Source organism: Mustelus asterias, chromosome 22 (assembly GCF_964213995.1).
Source record: "Mustelus asterias chromosome 22, sMusAst1.hap1.1, whole genome shotgun sequence".
NCBI lineage: Eukaryota > Metazoa > Chordata > Chondrichthyes > Carcharhiniformes > Triakidae > Mustelus > Mustelus asterias.
The window spans coordinates 69,761,760-69,778,042 of NC_135822.1; the positions used below are offsets into that span (position 1 = coordinate 69,761,760).

At 46.7% G+C, this 16,283-nt stretch overlaps 1 protein-coding gene across 1 annotated transcript in view; it reads right to left on the reverse strand.

Moving 5' to 3' along the window:
- Nucleotides 1–16,283, reverse strand: part of LOC144510172 (anthrax toxin receptor 1-like) — a 157,023-nt gene that overhangs the window by 93,321 nt on the left and 47,419 nt on the right. The window contains exon 10 of the mRNA XM_078239609.1: nt 13,246–13,315. Within this exon, the coding sequence (XP_078095735.1) occupies nt 13,246–13,315 (70 nt within the window). The remainder of the gene's footprint in view (nt 1–13,245; nt 13,316–16,283) is intronic.

Genomic DNA, 16,283 nt, shown 5'->3' on the forward strand with positions numbered 1-16,283 from the left:
AATGTGATGATGAATTATATCACTGCTGTCTCCGAGCATAGCCCAGTGCTGAATGAGTGGTTCTCAGCAGGAATCCCTTGGGTCGTCTAGGGCAATTGGACAATATTCTGGCTTTGGGCTAAGGGCAGAGCAAGTTAATATTAATTTTCCTATTGTTTCCAGTGTCATGGGACCAACAGATCACTCTGACACAGACAAATGTGGAAAAGCAGTTGTTCAGATACCTATCAAGCTCTGAGCACTAACTCTGGCAATCGAAGTCTACAAGAACCACCACAGCGAACACTCTCTGCTGTCAACAGCAAGATGTGATCCTGAGGCAACTTGATGGTCATGTCAATATCCCCATTTACCCCCCACCCCCTGCCACTAGTTTGCTCCAAACGCAAGTTCTTTAACACAGGAAATAAAATCATGAGGGAATAAAATCATGAGTGACCATTCTGCATCACGAAGGCAAAGCTAAAGGTTATTTTAAAGTTTATTTATTAGTGTTACAAGTAGGCACTGCAGTGAAGTTACTGTGAAAATCCCCTAGTCGCCACACTCTGGCACCTGTTTGGGTACACCGAGGGAGAATTTAGCACGGCCAATGCACCTAGCCAGCACGTCTTTCAGACTGTGGGAGGAAACTGGAGCACCCGGAGGAAACATGCACAGACATGGGGAGAACGTGCAAACTCCGCACAGACAGTGACCCGAGGCCGGGAATTGAACCCGGGTCCCTGGCGCTGTGAGGCAGCAGTGCTAACCACCGTCCAACCCCCTATTTTCATTTTTCATCAACAAACAAGACTTTCTTCTGAGATAGAGGGAAAAGCACACCTTCAGAATTCAGAGAATCACGCTGAATACCTCCCATTCGTCCGTGGCTGGAATTCTCCAGTCCCACTGCAGTGAATGGAGTTTTGGCTGAGCGCCAAATTCTCCATTCACGCTGGCAACGGGGCGGCTATGGACGAGATGGGAGAATCCTGCCCTTAATGGAATCACAGAATCATGGAATTCTACAGTGCAGAAGGAGGCCATTCGGCCCATCGAGTCTGCACCGACCACAATCCCACCCAGGCCCTATCCCCATAAGCCCATGCATTTACCCTAGCTAGTCCCCCTGACGCTAAGGGGCAATTTAGCATGGCCAATCAACCTAACCCACACATCTTTGGAGTGTGGGAGGAAACCAGAGCACCCGGAGGAAACCTATGCAGACACGGGGAGAACGTGCAAACTCCACGCAGACAGTGACCCAAGCCAGGAGTCGAATCCAGGTCCCTGGCGCTGTGAGGCAGCAGTGTTAACCACTGTGCCACCGTGCCGCCCACGTAATGTACAGGAGGAGGCCATTCTGCCCACTGTTGGCTGAGAAAGACCTATCCAGCCTAATCCCATCCGGCTCTTGGCCTGTCCTTGGAGGTTACAACACCTCAGGTACATATCCAGGTACTTTTAAAATGCGATGTGGGTTTTTACCTCTGCCACCCTTTCAGGCACTGAGTTCCAGATCTGGATGATGTAATATCTCTCACACACCCCTCTAATCCTTTCACCCCTTGTTATTGACCTCTCTGTGAAGGGAAATAGGTGCTTCCTCTGCAGTCTATGACTTCCTACTGTGACGCTACAATGCCTTTTAGAAATGTATTTTAACCTTGGTTCTCTGAAGTTACAAGTGGACACTGAGCTGCTTGTCCTTTCATTGTTGCTAGAGCCATATAATAAACTTTTTGTTTATTTTTAATTTGGCCTAATGCACTGTCCTGGTGTTTATGACCCTTTTTGAATTGTTGGGGGAAGAATGATTGACAGGACAGGCGAGAGAGTTTTGTTTTCTCACAGACTGGGCTCCAGACTGAAAAGCAGTGTCCCTCCCTGGGTATTGGAAATTTAGCTCTTGGTGGCAGGCTAGCTCGTAACTAAAGGCAAGGAGTGCCTCTGCCTCTCGAAGTGGTTTGCTAGCTAAAAGATAGAGCCAACAGTCGCTCTATCTACCTTGAGGGAGCTGGGAGCTACAGGTCGGGGAAGTCCAGAGTTTCAGTTCTCTGTCCAAAGGACTAAGTCACAGCAGGTGTTGCAAAGCTGCAAGATCCTGCATCGTGTGAGCACACTTACTTTCTGTACTAAGCCTGGAACAGAGGTGCATGTTTGTAGGGGTGTTTGTGTTGGAACAGTATTCGTAGCTGTTAAGGTTTACACCGTAATGGCATTGTGGGTCAACCCACAGCACATGAACTGCAGCGATTCAAGAAGGCAGCTCACCACCACCTTCTCAAGGGGCAACTAGGGATGGACAATAAATGCTGGCCAGCCAGCGACACCCATGTCCCACGAATGAATTTTAAAAATGGTATTGTGGCTGTTTTGTTTGTTTGTTTGTAATTGGTAAAAGTTATTGCTTATTTTCTTTCTATGTGTTAACTGTACTCTTAAATAAACTTTGTTTGATAAAAGCTGGGCGGCACGGTAGCACAGTGGTTAGCACTGCTGCTTCACAGCTCCAGGGACCTGGGTTCGATTCCCGGCTTGGGTCACTGTCTGTGTGTGGAGTTTGCACATTCTCCTCGTGTCTGCGTGGGTTTCCTCCCACAGTCCAAAGATGTGCGGGTTAGGTTGATTGGCCATGCTAAAATTGCCCCTTAGTGTACCGAGATGTGCAGGTTCGAGGGATTAGCGGGTTAATATGTACGGGTATGGGGGTAGGGCCTGGGTGGGATTGTGGTCGGTGCAGACTCGATGGGCCAAATGGCCTCTTTCTGTACTGTAGGGTTTCTATGTTTCTAAGCTCTCTCGTGGGTCGTTTGAGTCATATCTGGAGTGAAACATCTCATGCTCATCCTGGCCAAATTCAAAAGTGCAAAATTTATGATCTCAGCTGGCTCCATAAAACACTTTGGGAATTTCTGACCTGGATTATAACACTACATCTTCCTTCAACCTCTAATTCCCAGCCTACCAAATCAATCCTCCTGGTGAAAATACTCCAGTGCTGGAAGCATCCTCTTCAATCTGCTCTGAACGCCCGATTGTGTGATCACCTGCCTTCTGAGCACAAGGTATATTCAGTACTCCAGCATCTCTCGGCACCTTCTCCAGGTGTCCTGCTCCTTTCAGCACTCTGAAGACATCCACACAAAGACCCCTCTGTTCCTCTACATGTCTCAGTACCACACCATTTCTTGTGTCACCCCCTTGCCTTGACTGCCTTCCTCAGTGAAGGGGCAGCCACTGGGCAACAAGGTCAAAATGCGCGTTGATATTCAAACATTCCAGCATTGCCAAGCTGACTCCACTTTGAGGAAAAAAAAAACAAGGCTTCAATAATTGTGTGCTCAGGTCTTTAGGACATTGCCTAATGCAGGGATTCAGCTCCCTGGGCAGTAATCATCTCCAATCGTATGGTCAATTGCTATCTGTCACCACTGTCCATGGAGTATCAGTGGGTTATTCATGGAATCATACAGTGCAGGAGAGGCCCTTTGGCCCATCGAGTCTGCACCAACACGTGAGAAACACCTGAACTCCCACCTCATCCCATTTACCAGCTCTTAGCCAAGAGCCTTGAAATGTTATGGAGTGGGAATTCAAATATTCAAATGAGAGACAGCCAAAGCAAATCCTATCAATATTCAGTGACCAAAAACACTCATTTTACAATTCAAATCATGGGAGCAGGTGCAGTCCTTTATATTTTTAACCTGCTCCTTAGTTTGGGTTTGAGAAAGTCAAATACATGGGATTACAGATGTCTATGACTTAAAAGGAGGAACCTAATTGAGACATTCAGATTTATATACAGAATAACAGGTACCCGGGAGTGAGTTGCAGGCTGGAATCTAATCGAGGGGTTCAGATGCTTTATATATAGAATAACAGATACCTGGGAGTAAGTTACAGACTGGAATCAAATTGAGGGGTATAGGGTGGTTTATATATAGAATAACAGATTCCTGGGAGTGAGTTACAGACTGGAATCCAATCGGGGGTTCGGGTGGTTTATACACAGAATAACAGATACCTGGGAGTGAGTTACAGATTGGAATCTAATTGAGGGGTTCAGATGGTTTATATATAGAATAACAGATACCTGGGAGTGAGTTAAAGACTGGAATCTAATCGAGGGGTTCAGATGGTTTATATATAGAACAGATACCCGGGCGTGAGTTACAGACTGGAATCTAATCGAGGGGTTCGGGGTGGTTTATATATAGAATAACAGATACCCGGGAGTGAGTTACAGACTGGAATCTAATCGAGGGGTTCAGGGTGGTTTATAGATAGAGTAACACATACCCGGGAGTGAGTTATAGCTGTGCTACAAACTCTTATGGTTTACATGGAAGGACAGCATTGAGTATGATCCAGGTGTATCTGCCAGTATTGTGGCCCTGACGTCCAAACCCACTCCTCATACATGGACCCAGCTGTCAGGGACTGATGTCAAGGCTGACATCTGTATGTTTCATGTAGAAATACAAAATGGGCAACAGTCGTCCCTCATGAACAGTAGAATAAGTGATGGAGGAGTCTTTAGCCTTCATGATCAACCTCTGTCCAACTAATTCATAGAAGCAGTCAACAAAAAGATCAATATACTCAACCACACAGCCAACTATTGAAAGAAGGAATCTGCCAAGTTGTCCTGTAACTCATGAAACTATACTTGGGGCATCTGGTGTTAATGAGATTTCTAAGCAGCCTTACATACAGTAACTTGGGAAAGAGAGGCTTCCTGGACTTGTGCTGTTTTTCTTCCAAGCAAGAGGCAATTGGAGAGAGAATAATAACTGTGTTATTCCAGTATAAGGCATAATCATTGCATGGAAATGGTCCAAACATTATTTGAAAATTCTTTGGAGAGAATTTTCCAAAGTTTGACTTATGTTTCATCTAATTACCCTGGCTCTGTCCTCCCAAGCTCCTGATGTCTGTTGGCTTTCACTCTGGAAGGCACATTACTCAGGGATTACATTTTGCTGAATTTGCTCTGTTTTCCCCACTGCTCCCATACAGTTGGACACTTGGTTCCATTCCTGCAATTCCACATCCAGCAGGCCACAGAGGTCAGGGTGTAACTGTATTCCTGCTCTCGCTCTCAAGTTTTATCAGCCCACAGCGATTCGGACTTGCTCTCTGGCTGGATGTCTCTCCATTCCGAGAGTTGACATCCAACTCCTGCCCTGGCTCTTCCGGTGATTCATTTGATTTGATTTATTATTGTCACATATATGAGTATACAGTGAAAAGTATTGTTTCCTGCGTGCTATACAGGCAAGCATACCGTTCATAGAGGGTGCAGAATATCGTCATAGCTAGAGTGTAGAGAAAGATCTACTCAATGCAAGGTAGCTCCATTCAAAAGTCTAACGGCAAAGACACCTTTCGACCCATTGATCTTTGGGGCAGTAGAATTCCGGCAATGGAGCAGGACGTGCCACAAGGCCAGAGTGCAGGCTTTGCTTCCTTGTCGTTCCTTCTCGGCCATTGGTCAGCATCATCGTGAAAGCACGTGAGATGGCTTGATGAAGAAGTTGCTGTCAACCTGAACGGTTGGTAGCAAGCTTTCCCCCTCCCGCCCAGTGATAAAACTCAATGCTGTGGCATTTCATGGAGAATTTCAGAGACTTCAGAAGGGCCCATCCTTCAGGAAGGTGGATGTTCACAAGCAGCAGGCCAAATGGGAAAGGGCTCGGGAAACATTTCTTGCAATGAGTCCCCAGAAGAGAGGTGGTTACCAGCTAGCTCACTGGAACCGTACAAACTTCCTTTTTCATCTGCATGGTTAATAAGAAAGGAAATGTCCAACCTTTCATTGGCTCATCCTTTCACTGAAGCAGTCCAATGAACTATCAGCCGGTGGCTCTGACATCCATCATTATGAAATGCTTCGAAAGGTTAGTCATGGCACGAATCAATTCGAGCCTCCCGGACTATCTGGATCCACTATACTTTGCCTTCTGCCACAGCAGAAGCCATTTCCCTGGTCCTGCACTCAACCCTGGCCCTGCACTCAACCCTAGATAACAAGGACACCGATGTCAGACTCCTATTTATTGACTACAGCTCAAACGTCAACACTATTATTCCCACGAAACTCATCTCCAAACTCCGTGGCCTGGGCCTCGGCACCTCCCTCTGCGACTGGATCCAGAACTTCCTAACTCACAGACCACAATCAGTAAGGATAGGCAACAACGCCTCCTCCATGATCATCCTCAACACCGGTTCCCCACAAGGCTGTGTTCTCAGCCCCTTACTATACTCCTCATACACCTATAACTGTGTGGCCAAATTCCCCTCCAATTCGACTTTCAAGTTTGCTGACGACACCACCATAGTGGGTTGGATCTCAAACAATGACGAGACAGAGTACAGGAATGAGATAGAGAATCTGGTGAACTGGTGCAGCAACAAAACAATAATCTCTCCCTCAATGTCAACAAAATGAAGGAGATTGTCATCGACTTCAGGAAGCGTAAAGGAGAACATGCCCTTTTGTCCCCATCAAGGGGGATGAAGTAGAAAGCGTCGAGAGCTTCAAGTTTTCAGGTGTCCAGATCACTAACAACCTGTCCTGGTCCCCCCATGCCGACACTATAGTTAAGAAAGCCCACCAATGCCTCTACTTTCTCAGAAGACTAAGGAAATTTGGCATGTCAGCTTCAACCCTCACCAACTTTTACAGATGTACCATAGAAAGCATTCTTTCTGGGTGTACCACAGCTTGGTATGGCTCCTGCTCTGCCCAAGACCGCAAGGAACCACAAAAGGTCATGAATGTAACCCAATCCATCACGCAAACCAGCCTCCCATCCATTGACTCTGTCTACACTTCCCGCTGCCTCGGCAAAGCAGCCAGCATAATTAAGGACCCCACGCACCCCGGACATTCTCTCTTCCACCTTCTTCCTTCGAGAAAAAGATACAAAAGTCTGAGGTCACGTACCAACCGACTCAAGAACAGCTTCTTCCCTGCTGCCGTCAGACATTTGAATGGACTTACCTTGCATTCAGTTGGTCTTTCTCTATACCCTAGCTATGACACTACATTCTGCACTCTCTCGTTTCCTTCTCTGTGAACGGTATGTTCTGTCTGTATAGCGCACAAGAAACAATACTTTTCACTGTATGTTAATACATGTGACAATAATAAATCAAATCAATTTATTTGGGTATTTATAAAACACCTTTGCAAAAAGTGGATTAGTTCATACTTGAGCGACGCAATACTCAAACATTCAGATCCTGAAAACCATTCCTTCAATTTAAACTTTAGCCGCTGTAGTTCGATCACATGAAGCCTGCACTCCTGGTTTTGAAGATCAACTTTAAGAACATAAGAAGCAGGAGGAGGCCATCTGGCCCCTCGAGCCTGCTCCGCCATTCAATAAGATCATGGATGATCTTTTCGTGGACTCAGCTCCACTTGCCCGCCCGCTCACCATAACCCTTAATTCCTTTACTGTTCAAAAATCTATGTACCTCTGCCTTAAAAACATTCAATGAGGTAGCCTCAACTGCTTCACTGGGCAGGGAATTCCACACATTCACAACCCTTTGAGTGAGGAAGTTCCTCCTCAACTCAGTCCTAAATCTGCTCCCCCTTATTTTGAGACCATGCCCCCTAGTTCTAGTTTCACCCGCCAGTGGGAACAACCTTCCTGCTTCTACCTTATCTATTCCCTTCAGAATCTTATATGTTTGTATAAGATCCCTCCCCCTTTGGCTTCAATCATATGGAAATGGTATAAAATATGCCAAGTAATAACCTAGAAATGCACATCTGCTGGTTAATCTCACACTAAGACCCTATAAAGTAACTCGCTCTCTCAGCAAACTCATCCCGGAAGAGGTGGGGGAGGGAGGAATAGCAGTAGCAGGAGATGCACCAAATTGATTCAAGGTTTGACCCAAACCTTTCCTTCAGCTTGTTCAGCAGAAAGGCAGGTTAATGGGGTGGTGAAAAAGGCATATGGCGCACTCGCCTTTATCAATCGGGGTGTAGATTACAAAAGCAGAGGGGTCATGATGGAGTTGTATAGAACTTTGGTGAGGCCACAGCAGGAGTACTGTGTGCAGTTCTGGTCGCCACATTATAGGAAGGACATGATTGCACTGGAGGGGGTGCAGAGGAGATTTACCAGGATGCTGCCTGGGATGGAACATTTAAGTTATGAAGAGAGGTTGAGTAGGTTTGGGTAGTTTTCTCTGGAGCAGAGAAAACTGAGGGGGCGACCTGATTGAGGTGAACAAGATTATGAGGGGCGTGGACAGAGTGGATAAGGAGCAGCTGTTCCCCTTAGTTGAAGGGTCAGTCACGAGGGGACACAAGTTAAAAGTGAGGGTTGGGAGGTTTATGGGGGATTTGAGGAAAAACGTTTTTACTCAGAGGGTGGTGATGGTCTGGAATGCGCTGCCTGGGAGGGTGTTGGAGGCGGGCTGCCTCACATCCTTTAAAAGTGGATTAGCACTTGGCACGCCATAACATTCAAGGCTATGGGATAAGTGCTGGCAAGTGGGATTAGGTGGGCAGGTCAGGGCATTTCATGCATCGGTGCAGACTCGGTGGGCCGAAAGGCCTCTTCTGCGCTGTCTTATTGTGTGAATGTTATACTTGGCAGTTTAGATGGGAATGAGTGGGACGGATTAGAGGGGGCTGCTTGGACACTGGACAGGTTTGAATTCTCAAAAGTTATCCTGAAATTTGCAGATGATACAAAGTTGGGTGGGAGGGTGAGCTGTGAGGAGGATGCAGAGATGCTTCAGTGTGATTTGGACAGGCTGAGTGTGTGTTGTATAATGTAGATAAATGTGAGGTTATCCACTTTGGTAGCAATAATAGGAAGGCAGATTATTGCTTGAATGGATGTAAATTGAGGGAGGTGGATACTCAATGAGACCTTGGAGTCCTCGTGCATCAGCCGCTGAAAGTAAGTGCGCAGGTACAGCAGGCAGTAAAGGCGGCAAATGGTATGTTGGCCTTCATAGTGAGAGGATTTGAGTATAGGGATAGGGATGTTTTGCTGCAATTGTATCGGCCGTTGGTGAGGCCACACCTGGAGTCATGTGCAGTTTCGGTGTCCTTATCTGAGGAAGGAGTCTTTGTTATAGAGGGAGTACAGCGAAGGTTTACAAGGCTGATTCCTGGGATGGCAGTTGTCAAAGGAGGAGAGACTAACAAAGTCAGTTAGGATTATATTCACTGGAGTTTAGAAGAGTGAGAGGGGATCAGAAACTTATAAAATTCTGTGAGGGCTAGACAGGGTAGGTTGAGAAAGAATGTTCTCAATGCTGGGGGAGTCCAGAACTAGGGAAATGTCAGTATTTCCTTCATTAGTGAATGCCTTGTGGATCGACAGATTGCCAAACATCAGACTGTGCCTCAGTGACGGTGACTCAGACTGGGCTGGCTACTGTGGATTATTGGTGACTGAGGTGCCAGGCTGAGGTAGAGGTCTCCCCTCAGCAAGAGAGGCGAACACGAGAACGGGAGAGGCACCCGAGATCTTCTCTGGGATGCCCACAAGAATCCGGTCAGAGTAGAGAAACCAGCCACTCACCTGCATGACGGCACCACACCCTATTGAACACCCTAGACTCAATAGAAATGTCGCTGCCGCTGAGCTGGTTCTACAACTCCTCAAGGAAGAACTGTCACAAACATCAGAAATTGGAGCTGGAATAGACTCCCTGGCTCCTCCAGCCTGCTCCGCCTTTCAATATAATCATTGCTCATCTTGGCTTCAACTGCCGTTCGCCTTAGTCATCTAACACGGGCGGCACGGCGGCACAGTGGTTAGCACTGCTGCCTCACAGCGCCAGGGACCCAGGTTCAATTCCGGCCTGGGATCACTGTTTGTGTACAGTTTGCACATTCTCCCCGTGCCTGTGTGGGTTTCCTCCGCATGCTCCGGTTCCCTCCCATAGTCCAAAGATGTGCGGGTTAGGTTGATTGGCCATGCTAAATTGACCCTTAGTGTCAAGGGATTAGCAGGGTAAATATGTGGGGTTACAGGAATGGGACCTGGATGGGATTGTGGTCGGTGCAGACTTGATGGGCTGAATAGCACCTCCTGTATTGTCAGATCCTATTCTATTCTAAAATTCTATCTGTCCCACCCTTCAATATTTTCAACAATGGAGACTTGGGGGTTAGGGAGTTCCAAAGATTCACAACCCTTTGAGTGAAGTGATTTTGCCTCATCTCAGTCCTCGACCATTAACCCCATTATCCCCGACATTGTGCCCCCACATTTTCACTCCTCCAACCTCTGTGGTCTATCCTGTCAAACAACTTCAGGATCGTGAATGTTTCAAAGAGAACACCTCTCAATCTTCGAAACTCCAGAGAACACAGACCCAATTTACTCAGCGTGTCATCATAGGACAACTCTTTCGTTCCAAGGGAGCCAATTCAGTGAACCTTCATTCAATCACCTCCAATGTTACAGTACCCTTCCTTAACTGGGGTGGGCAAAAACAGACCAGGGTTTAATTTAACAAGTGTATGGTATCCTGAGCCAGTCAACTTACACCAGCTTAGACCAAACTGAGTACTTAAAGCAATCTTCTCAGGAGATCCCAGCGACCCACTTTAGAGTATCCCTCACTATATCAGCAGCACGGTGGCACAGTGGTTAACACTGCTACCTCACAGCTCTAGGGACTCGGGTTCAATTCCCGGTTTGGGCCACTGTCATTGGGAATGTGCGAATGTGCACATTCTCCCCGTGTCTGTGTGGGTTTCCTCTGAGTGCTCTGGTTTCCTCCCACGATCTGAAAGACGTGCTGGTTAGGTGCATTGACCATGCTAAATTCTCCCTCAGTGTACCCGAACAGGTGCCAGAATGTGGTGACTGGGGGATTTTCACAGTAACTTCATTGCAGTGTTAATGTAAGCTTTACTTGTGACACTAACAAATAAACTTTTTAAACTTTAAAAAATAAAAATAAAAACTTTAAAGCAGCTGAATTTGGACATTGCAACTTGCTACAAAGCCTTTTGCCAAACAATTCTTCATCTGCATTGAACTTCATTTCTTCTTTCCTTGTCCACTTTTGGTTGCAGTGGGAGAGCCCAGCATTTCAGCAATAGACCCAGTGAGCTGAAACTCAAAGTTCTGGATTTCGGTCCCAAACACTCCAGTGCAGTACTGAGGGAGTGCTGCCCATCTTCTGGATGAAATGTTAAATCAAGCCCCCATCTTCCTACCCAGGTGGATGTGGAAGATCCCATGGCACGAGTCTGCAGAGTAGGGGAGTTCTCCCCAGCATCACAGCCAACACTCATCCCTCAACCCTAACATGGAATCATCGAATAGAATCATGGAGTCCCTACAGTGCAGAAGGAGGCCATTTGGCCCATCGAGTCTGCACCGACAACAATCCCACCCAGGCCCTATCCCTGTAACCCCACATATTTACCCTGCTAATCCCCCTAATCTACACGTCTTGGGACACTAAGGGGCAATTTAGCAAGGCCAATCAATCTAACCCGCACACATTTGGAGACATACAGAAACAGATTATCTGAACATTATTGCACTGCTGCTTCTGGGAGTTAGCTTTAATAAGCTTAAAGTTTATTTATTAGTGTCACAAGTAGACTGACATTAACACGACAATGAAGTTACTGTGAAAATCCCCTAGTCGCCACACTCCGGCGCCTGTTCGGGTACACTGAGGGAGAATTTAGCATGGCCAGTGCACCTAACCAGCACGTCTTGCGGACTGTGGGAGGAAACTGGAGCACCCAGAGGAAACCCACGCAGACTCGGGGAGAATGTGCAAAGTCCACACAGACAGTGACCCCAAGCCGGGAATCGAACCCGGGTCCCTGGCGCTGTGAGGCAGCAGTGCTAACCACTGTGCCGCCCCTTTGCCTAAATGTGAGCAAAATATAGCTCATGGAATAAAAGTGACAGGAGCAACGTGGATACAGAATTGGCTGCGTGACAGGGAAGAGAGTCATTGTTAATGGATGTTTTCCAGCTGGAGTAGGGTTTGTAGTGGAGTTCCCAGGGTCTGTGTTGGGACCCTTGCTCTTCCTGATATTTATCACTAATGTAGAGAGTCATAGAGGTTTACAGCATGGAAACAGGCCCTTTGGCCCAATTTGTCCATACCATCCCTTTTCTTTTTTTAACTACTAAGCTAGTCCCAATTGCCTGCGTTTGGCCCATATCACTCTGTACCCATCTTACTGTCTAAATGCTTTTTAAAAGACAAAATTGTACCCGCCTCTACTACTACCTCTGGCAGCTTGTTCCAGACACTCACCACCCTGTGTGTGAAAGAAATTGCCCCTCTGGACCCTTTTGTATTTCTCCCCTCTCACCTTAAACCTATGCCCTCTAGATTTAGACCACAAAAGTGATACAAGAGAAAGGTTGTTCAGGCAGCGAGTGGTTAAGAGTCTGGAATGCTCTGCCTGACAGTGAGGTGGAGGCAGGTTCAATCGATGCATTCAAAAGAGATTTAGACTGTTATCTGAAAAGGGAGAATGTGTGGGGTTACAGGGAGACGGTGTGAAAACAGCACAGAGAGCTGGTACAGATGTGATGGGCTGAATGGCTTCCCTCTGCACTGCATCGGTTCTGTGATTGCAACATTGACTACAATTCAGAAGTACCTAATTGGCTGGAAAGCACATTGAGATGTCTGGTCGTGTATAAATGCCAGTCTTTCCTTTTCCTTTGAGTTTATCTCTGCACTGAGTGTACAAAGAACTAAGAAGAACAAAGAACAGTACAGCCCAGGAACAGGTCCTTCTGCCTCCAAGCCTGCACCGATCATGATGCCTGCCTAAACTAAAACCATATGCATTTACGCAGTCCGCGTCCTTCCATTCCCATCCCATTCATGAATTCGTCTAGTTGCCCCTTAAATGCCGCTATCGTACCTGCTCCCACCACCTCCCCGGGCAGCACGTTCCAGACATTCACCACCCTCTGTGTAAAAAAACTTGCCTCACACATGTTTTTTTTGTAACCACTAAGCTAGTCGCAATTCTCCGCGTTTGGCCCATATCCCTCTATACCCATCTTACCCACAGAACTGTCTAAATGCTTTTTAAAAGACAAATTTGTACCCGCCTGTAACGGTATCTTACCTAGAAGCAAGAGCGAGTCAGACAACATTGACTTAATCATGCTGCGTCTGACCATTGGGATCCCCCAAGGTACCAAGAATTCTGTCCAGCTACCAAAACATTGTGGGGAAGGGGTTGCGGGAGTAAAAATCTCAATGTACCTGTCAACCTCTTCTAGTACTGGTGCAGGACAGAGCAAATATGTGTCTTCCACCACCAAAGGCTTCTGAACTGGAAGAGATAGAAAAAAATGCCATTGAGTCCTTGTGAGGAATGCCACAACCATTTCAGAAATTCAGACACACACACACACAGGCTGGATTTTCACAAGCCAGTAACCTGGCTAAAATAGTTTAAATCTTGCCACAACACCCTTCCCACGAACAAGATTTGGTTTGCATTTAAACCTCAGTGTCATTTTCCTTTTACAAAAGAAAAACATATTCTCCTTATTGCTGAAGAACTACAATGTATTTTTCTTGCAATTATCCATCGCAGGCCACTGCCAAGCTCTTTGCTCGATGAGGTGGAGATGTCGGCGTTGACTGGGGTGGGCACAGTAAGTAATCTGACAACACCAGGTTAAAGTCCAACAGGTTTATTTGGTGGCACGAGCTTTTGGAGCGTTGCCCCTTCATCAGGTTCATCCTTCATCACCTGATGAAGGGGCAACGTTCTGAAAGCTCGTGCTACCAAATAAACCTGTTGGACTTTAACCTGGTGTTGAGAGATTACTCATTGTTCGATGCAAGACCCGAGTATAATGGATCCGGTCAATTTGCCTTGTAGCTCTAAGTGGGTGGAATCTTCCAGCCTTGTCAGGAGGAGAGGGGTTAGAGAATGCGGTCAGCCATTTAGAGGAGGTGATGGCCATGTGGTATTAATCGCTTGAACATGAATCCAGAAACTCAGCGAATGTTCTGGGGACCCGGGTTTGAATCCCCGCCACGGCAGATGGTGGAATTTGATTTCAATACAAAAAATATTTTGGAATTAAGAATCTACTGATGACCATTGTTGGAAAAACCCATCTGGTTCACTAATGTCCTTTAGGAAGGGAAATCTGCCATCCTTACCTGGTCTGGCCTACATGTGACTCCAGAGCCACCACAATGTGGTTGACTCTCAACTGCCCTCAGGCAACTAGGGATGAGCAATAAATGCTGGCCTAACCATGTCAATGAATGAATGAAAGAAAAGGTCCATTGACTTCGGCGGGACTGGAAAATCCGGCCGGTGGGAGAGGATGTAAAATTTCATCCAATGTACTGGGAATATGTTCCAATCTCATCCAAAAGAACCACCATTGTTGATGGTGGCCAATTACTGCATCAATCAGCACCTCAACATTTACTGAGAACAACACCGCAATTTTCAAAATCTCATCCTTCTTTTCAAATCATAGAATCCCCACAGTGCGGAAGGAAACCATTCGGCCCATGCCACCAAGGTCTCATCCCTCTCTCTCAGTAATCTCCTCCAACACTACAACCCTCCGAGATGTCGGAGCTCCTCCAATCCTTGTCCTCTTGCGCATCCCTGATTTTAATCGCTCTGATGTGGAGATGCCGGCGTTGGACTGGGGTGAACACAGTAAGAGTTTTAACAACACCAGGTTAAAGTCCAACAGGTTTATTTGGTAGCAAATACCATTAGCTTTCGGAGCGCTGCTCCTTTGTCAGATGGAGTGGAAATCTGCTCTCAAACAGGGCATACAGAGACACAAAATCAAGTTACAGAATACGGATTAGAATGCGAATCCCTACAGCCAGCCAGACCTTAAAGATACAGACAATGTGGGTGGAGGGAGCATTAAGCACAGGTTAAAGAGATGTGTATTGTCTCCAGACAGGATAGCCAGCAAGTCCAGGAGGCAAGCTGTGGGGGTTACTGATAATGTGACATAAATCCAACATCCCGGGTTTAGGCCGTCCTCATGTGTGCGGAACACCAGGCAAGACTGTTCTCTTCCTGTGGGGGAGCACTTCAGCAGTCACAGGCATTCAGCCTCTGATCTTCGGGTAAACGTTCTCCAAGGTGGCCTTCACGACACACGACAGCGTAGAGTCGCTGAGCAGAAACTGATAGCCAAGTTCCGCACACATGAGGACGGCCTAAACCGGGATGTTGGATTTATGTCACACTATCAGTAACCCCCACAGCTTGCCTCCTGAACTTGCTGGCTATCCTGTCTGGAGACAATACACATCTCTTTAACCTGTGCTTAATGCTCCCTCCACCCACATTGTCTGTACCTTTAAGACCTGGTTGGTTGTAGGGATTCGCATTCTAATCAGTGTTCTATAGCTTGATGTTGTGTCTCTGTGCACTGTTTGAGATCACATTCCCACTCCATCTGACGAAGGAGCAGCGCTCCGAAAGCTAATGGTATTTGCTGCCAAATAAACCTGTTGGACTTTAACCTGGTGTTGTTAAAGCTCTTACTTTAATCGTTCTGCCACTGGTGGCCGCGCCTCCAGCTGCCCGGGCCCTAAGTTCTGAAATTCCCCTCTCCAAACCTCTCCCGCTCTCTTTTCCCTTTGAAGGCCAAATCAACCTCTTCCGCCAAGCTTTTAGTCGCCTGCCCTAATTCCTCCTTGTGCACCTGTGTCAAATTCTGTCTGATTGCATTCCTTGGGATCTTAACGTCACAATTACAGAGCGAAATAATTGCAAGGCGTTGTTCAACATTTCCCTTACGGCCTCTGCTCCTAAAGTTATTATAAAAACAGTACCCTCCTCCTTTTTATTGACCCCAATTAGTTTACAATTTCCTGGTGCAACACATTAATTTGCCCCGACAGCTTTCACATCCAGGGTTCATTTGGAGTTCTTTTCTGATGCCCCTGTGGAGATGTACCGGGTCAAAGTGAAGACAGCAGCCTTCATGGTTTTGGTTTTCCTTTTTCCAGATGCTTGTACTCCATATTCTTCTGGCGATACAGCAGAGCGAGTTGTGCTGTGCTGCAGGGTGTGGCCCTGGTTTGAATCCACGGAGATACAACACACAAAATATTTTAGCAGGCTAGCATTCCGCATTCAGCCAGGATGAACAGTTGACAAGACGTCTCTGTTCCCGCCTGCGGGAGTCCTGTGTTCATTCAAGTTGAAATCTCATCCCCAGTGCATGTGAGGCCAGAGCAGAATCTGGCCTCGAATTGGCTTTCGTTCAAAATCCAGGATAGAGTTGACAGGATGT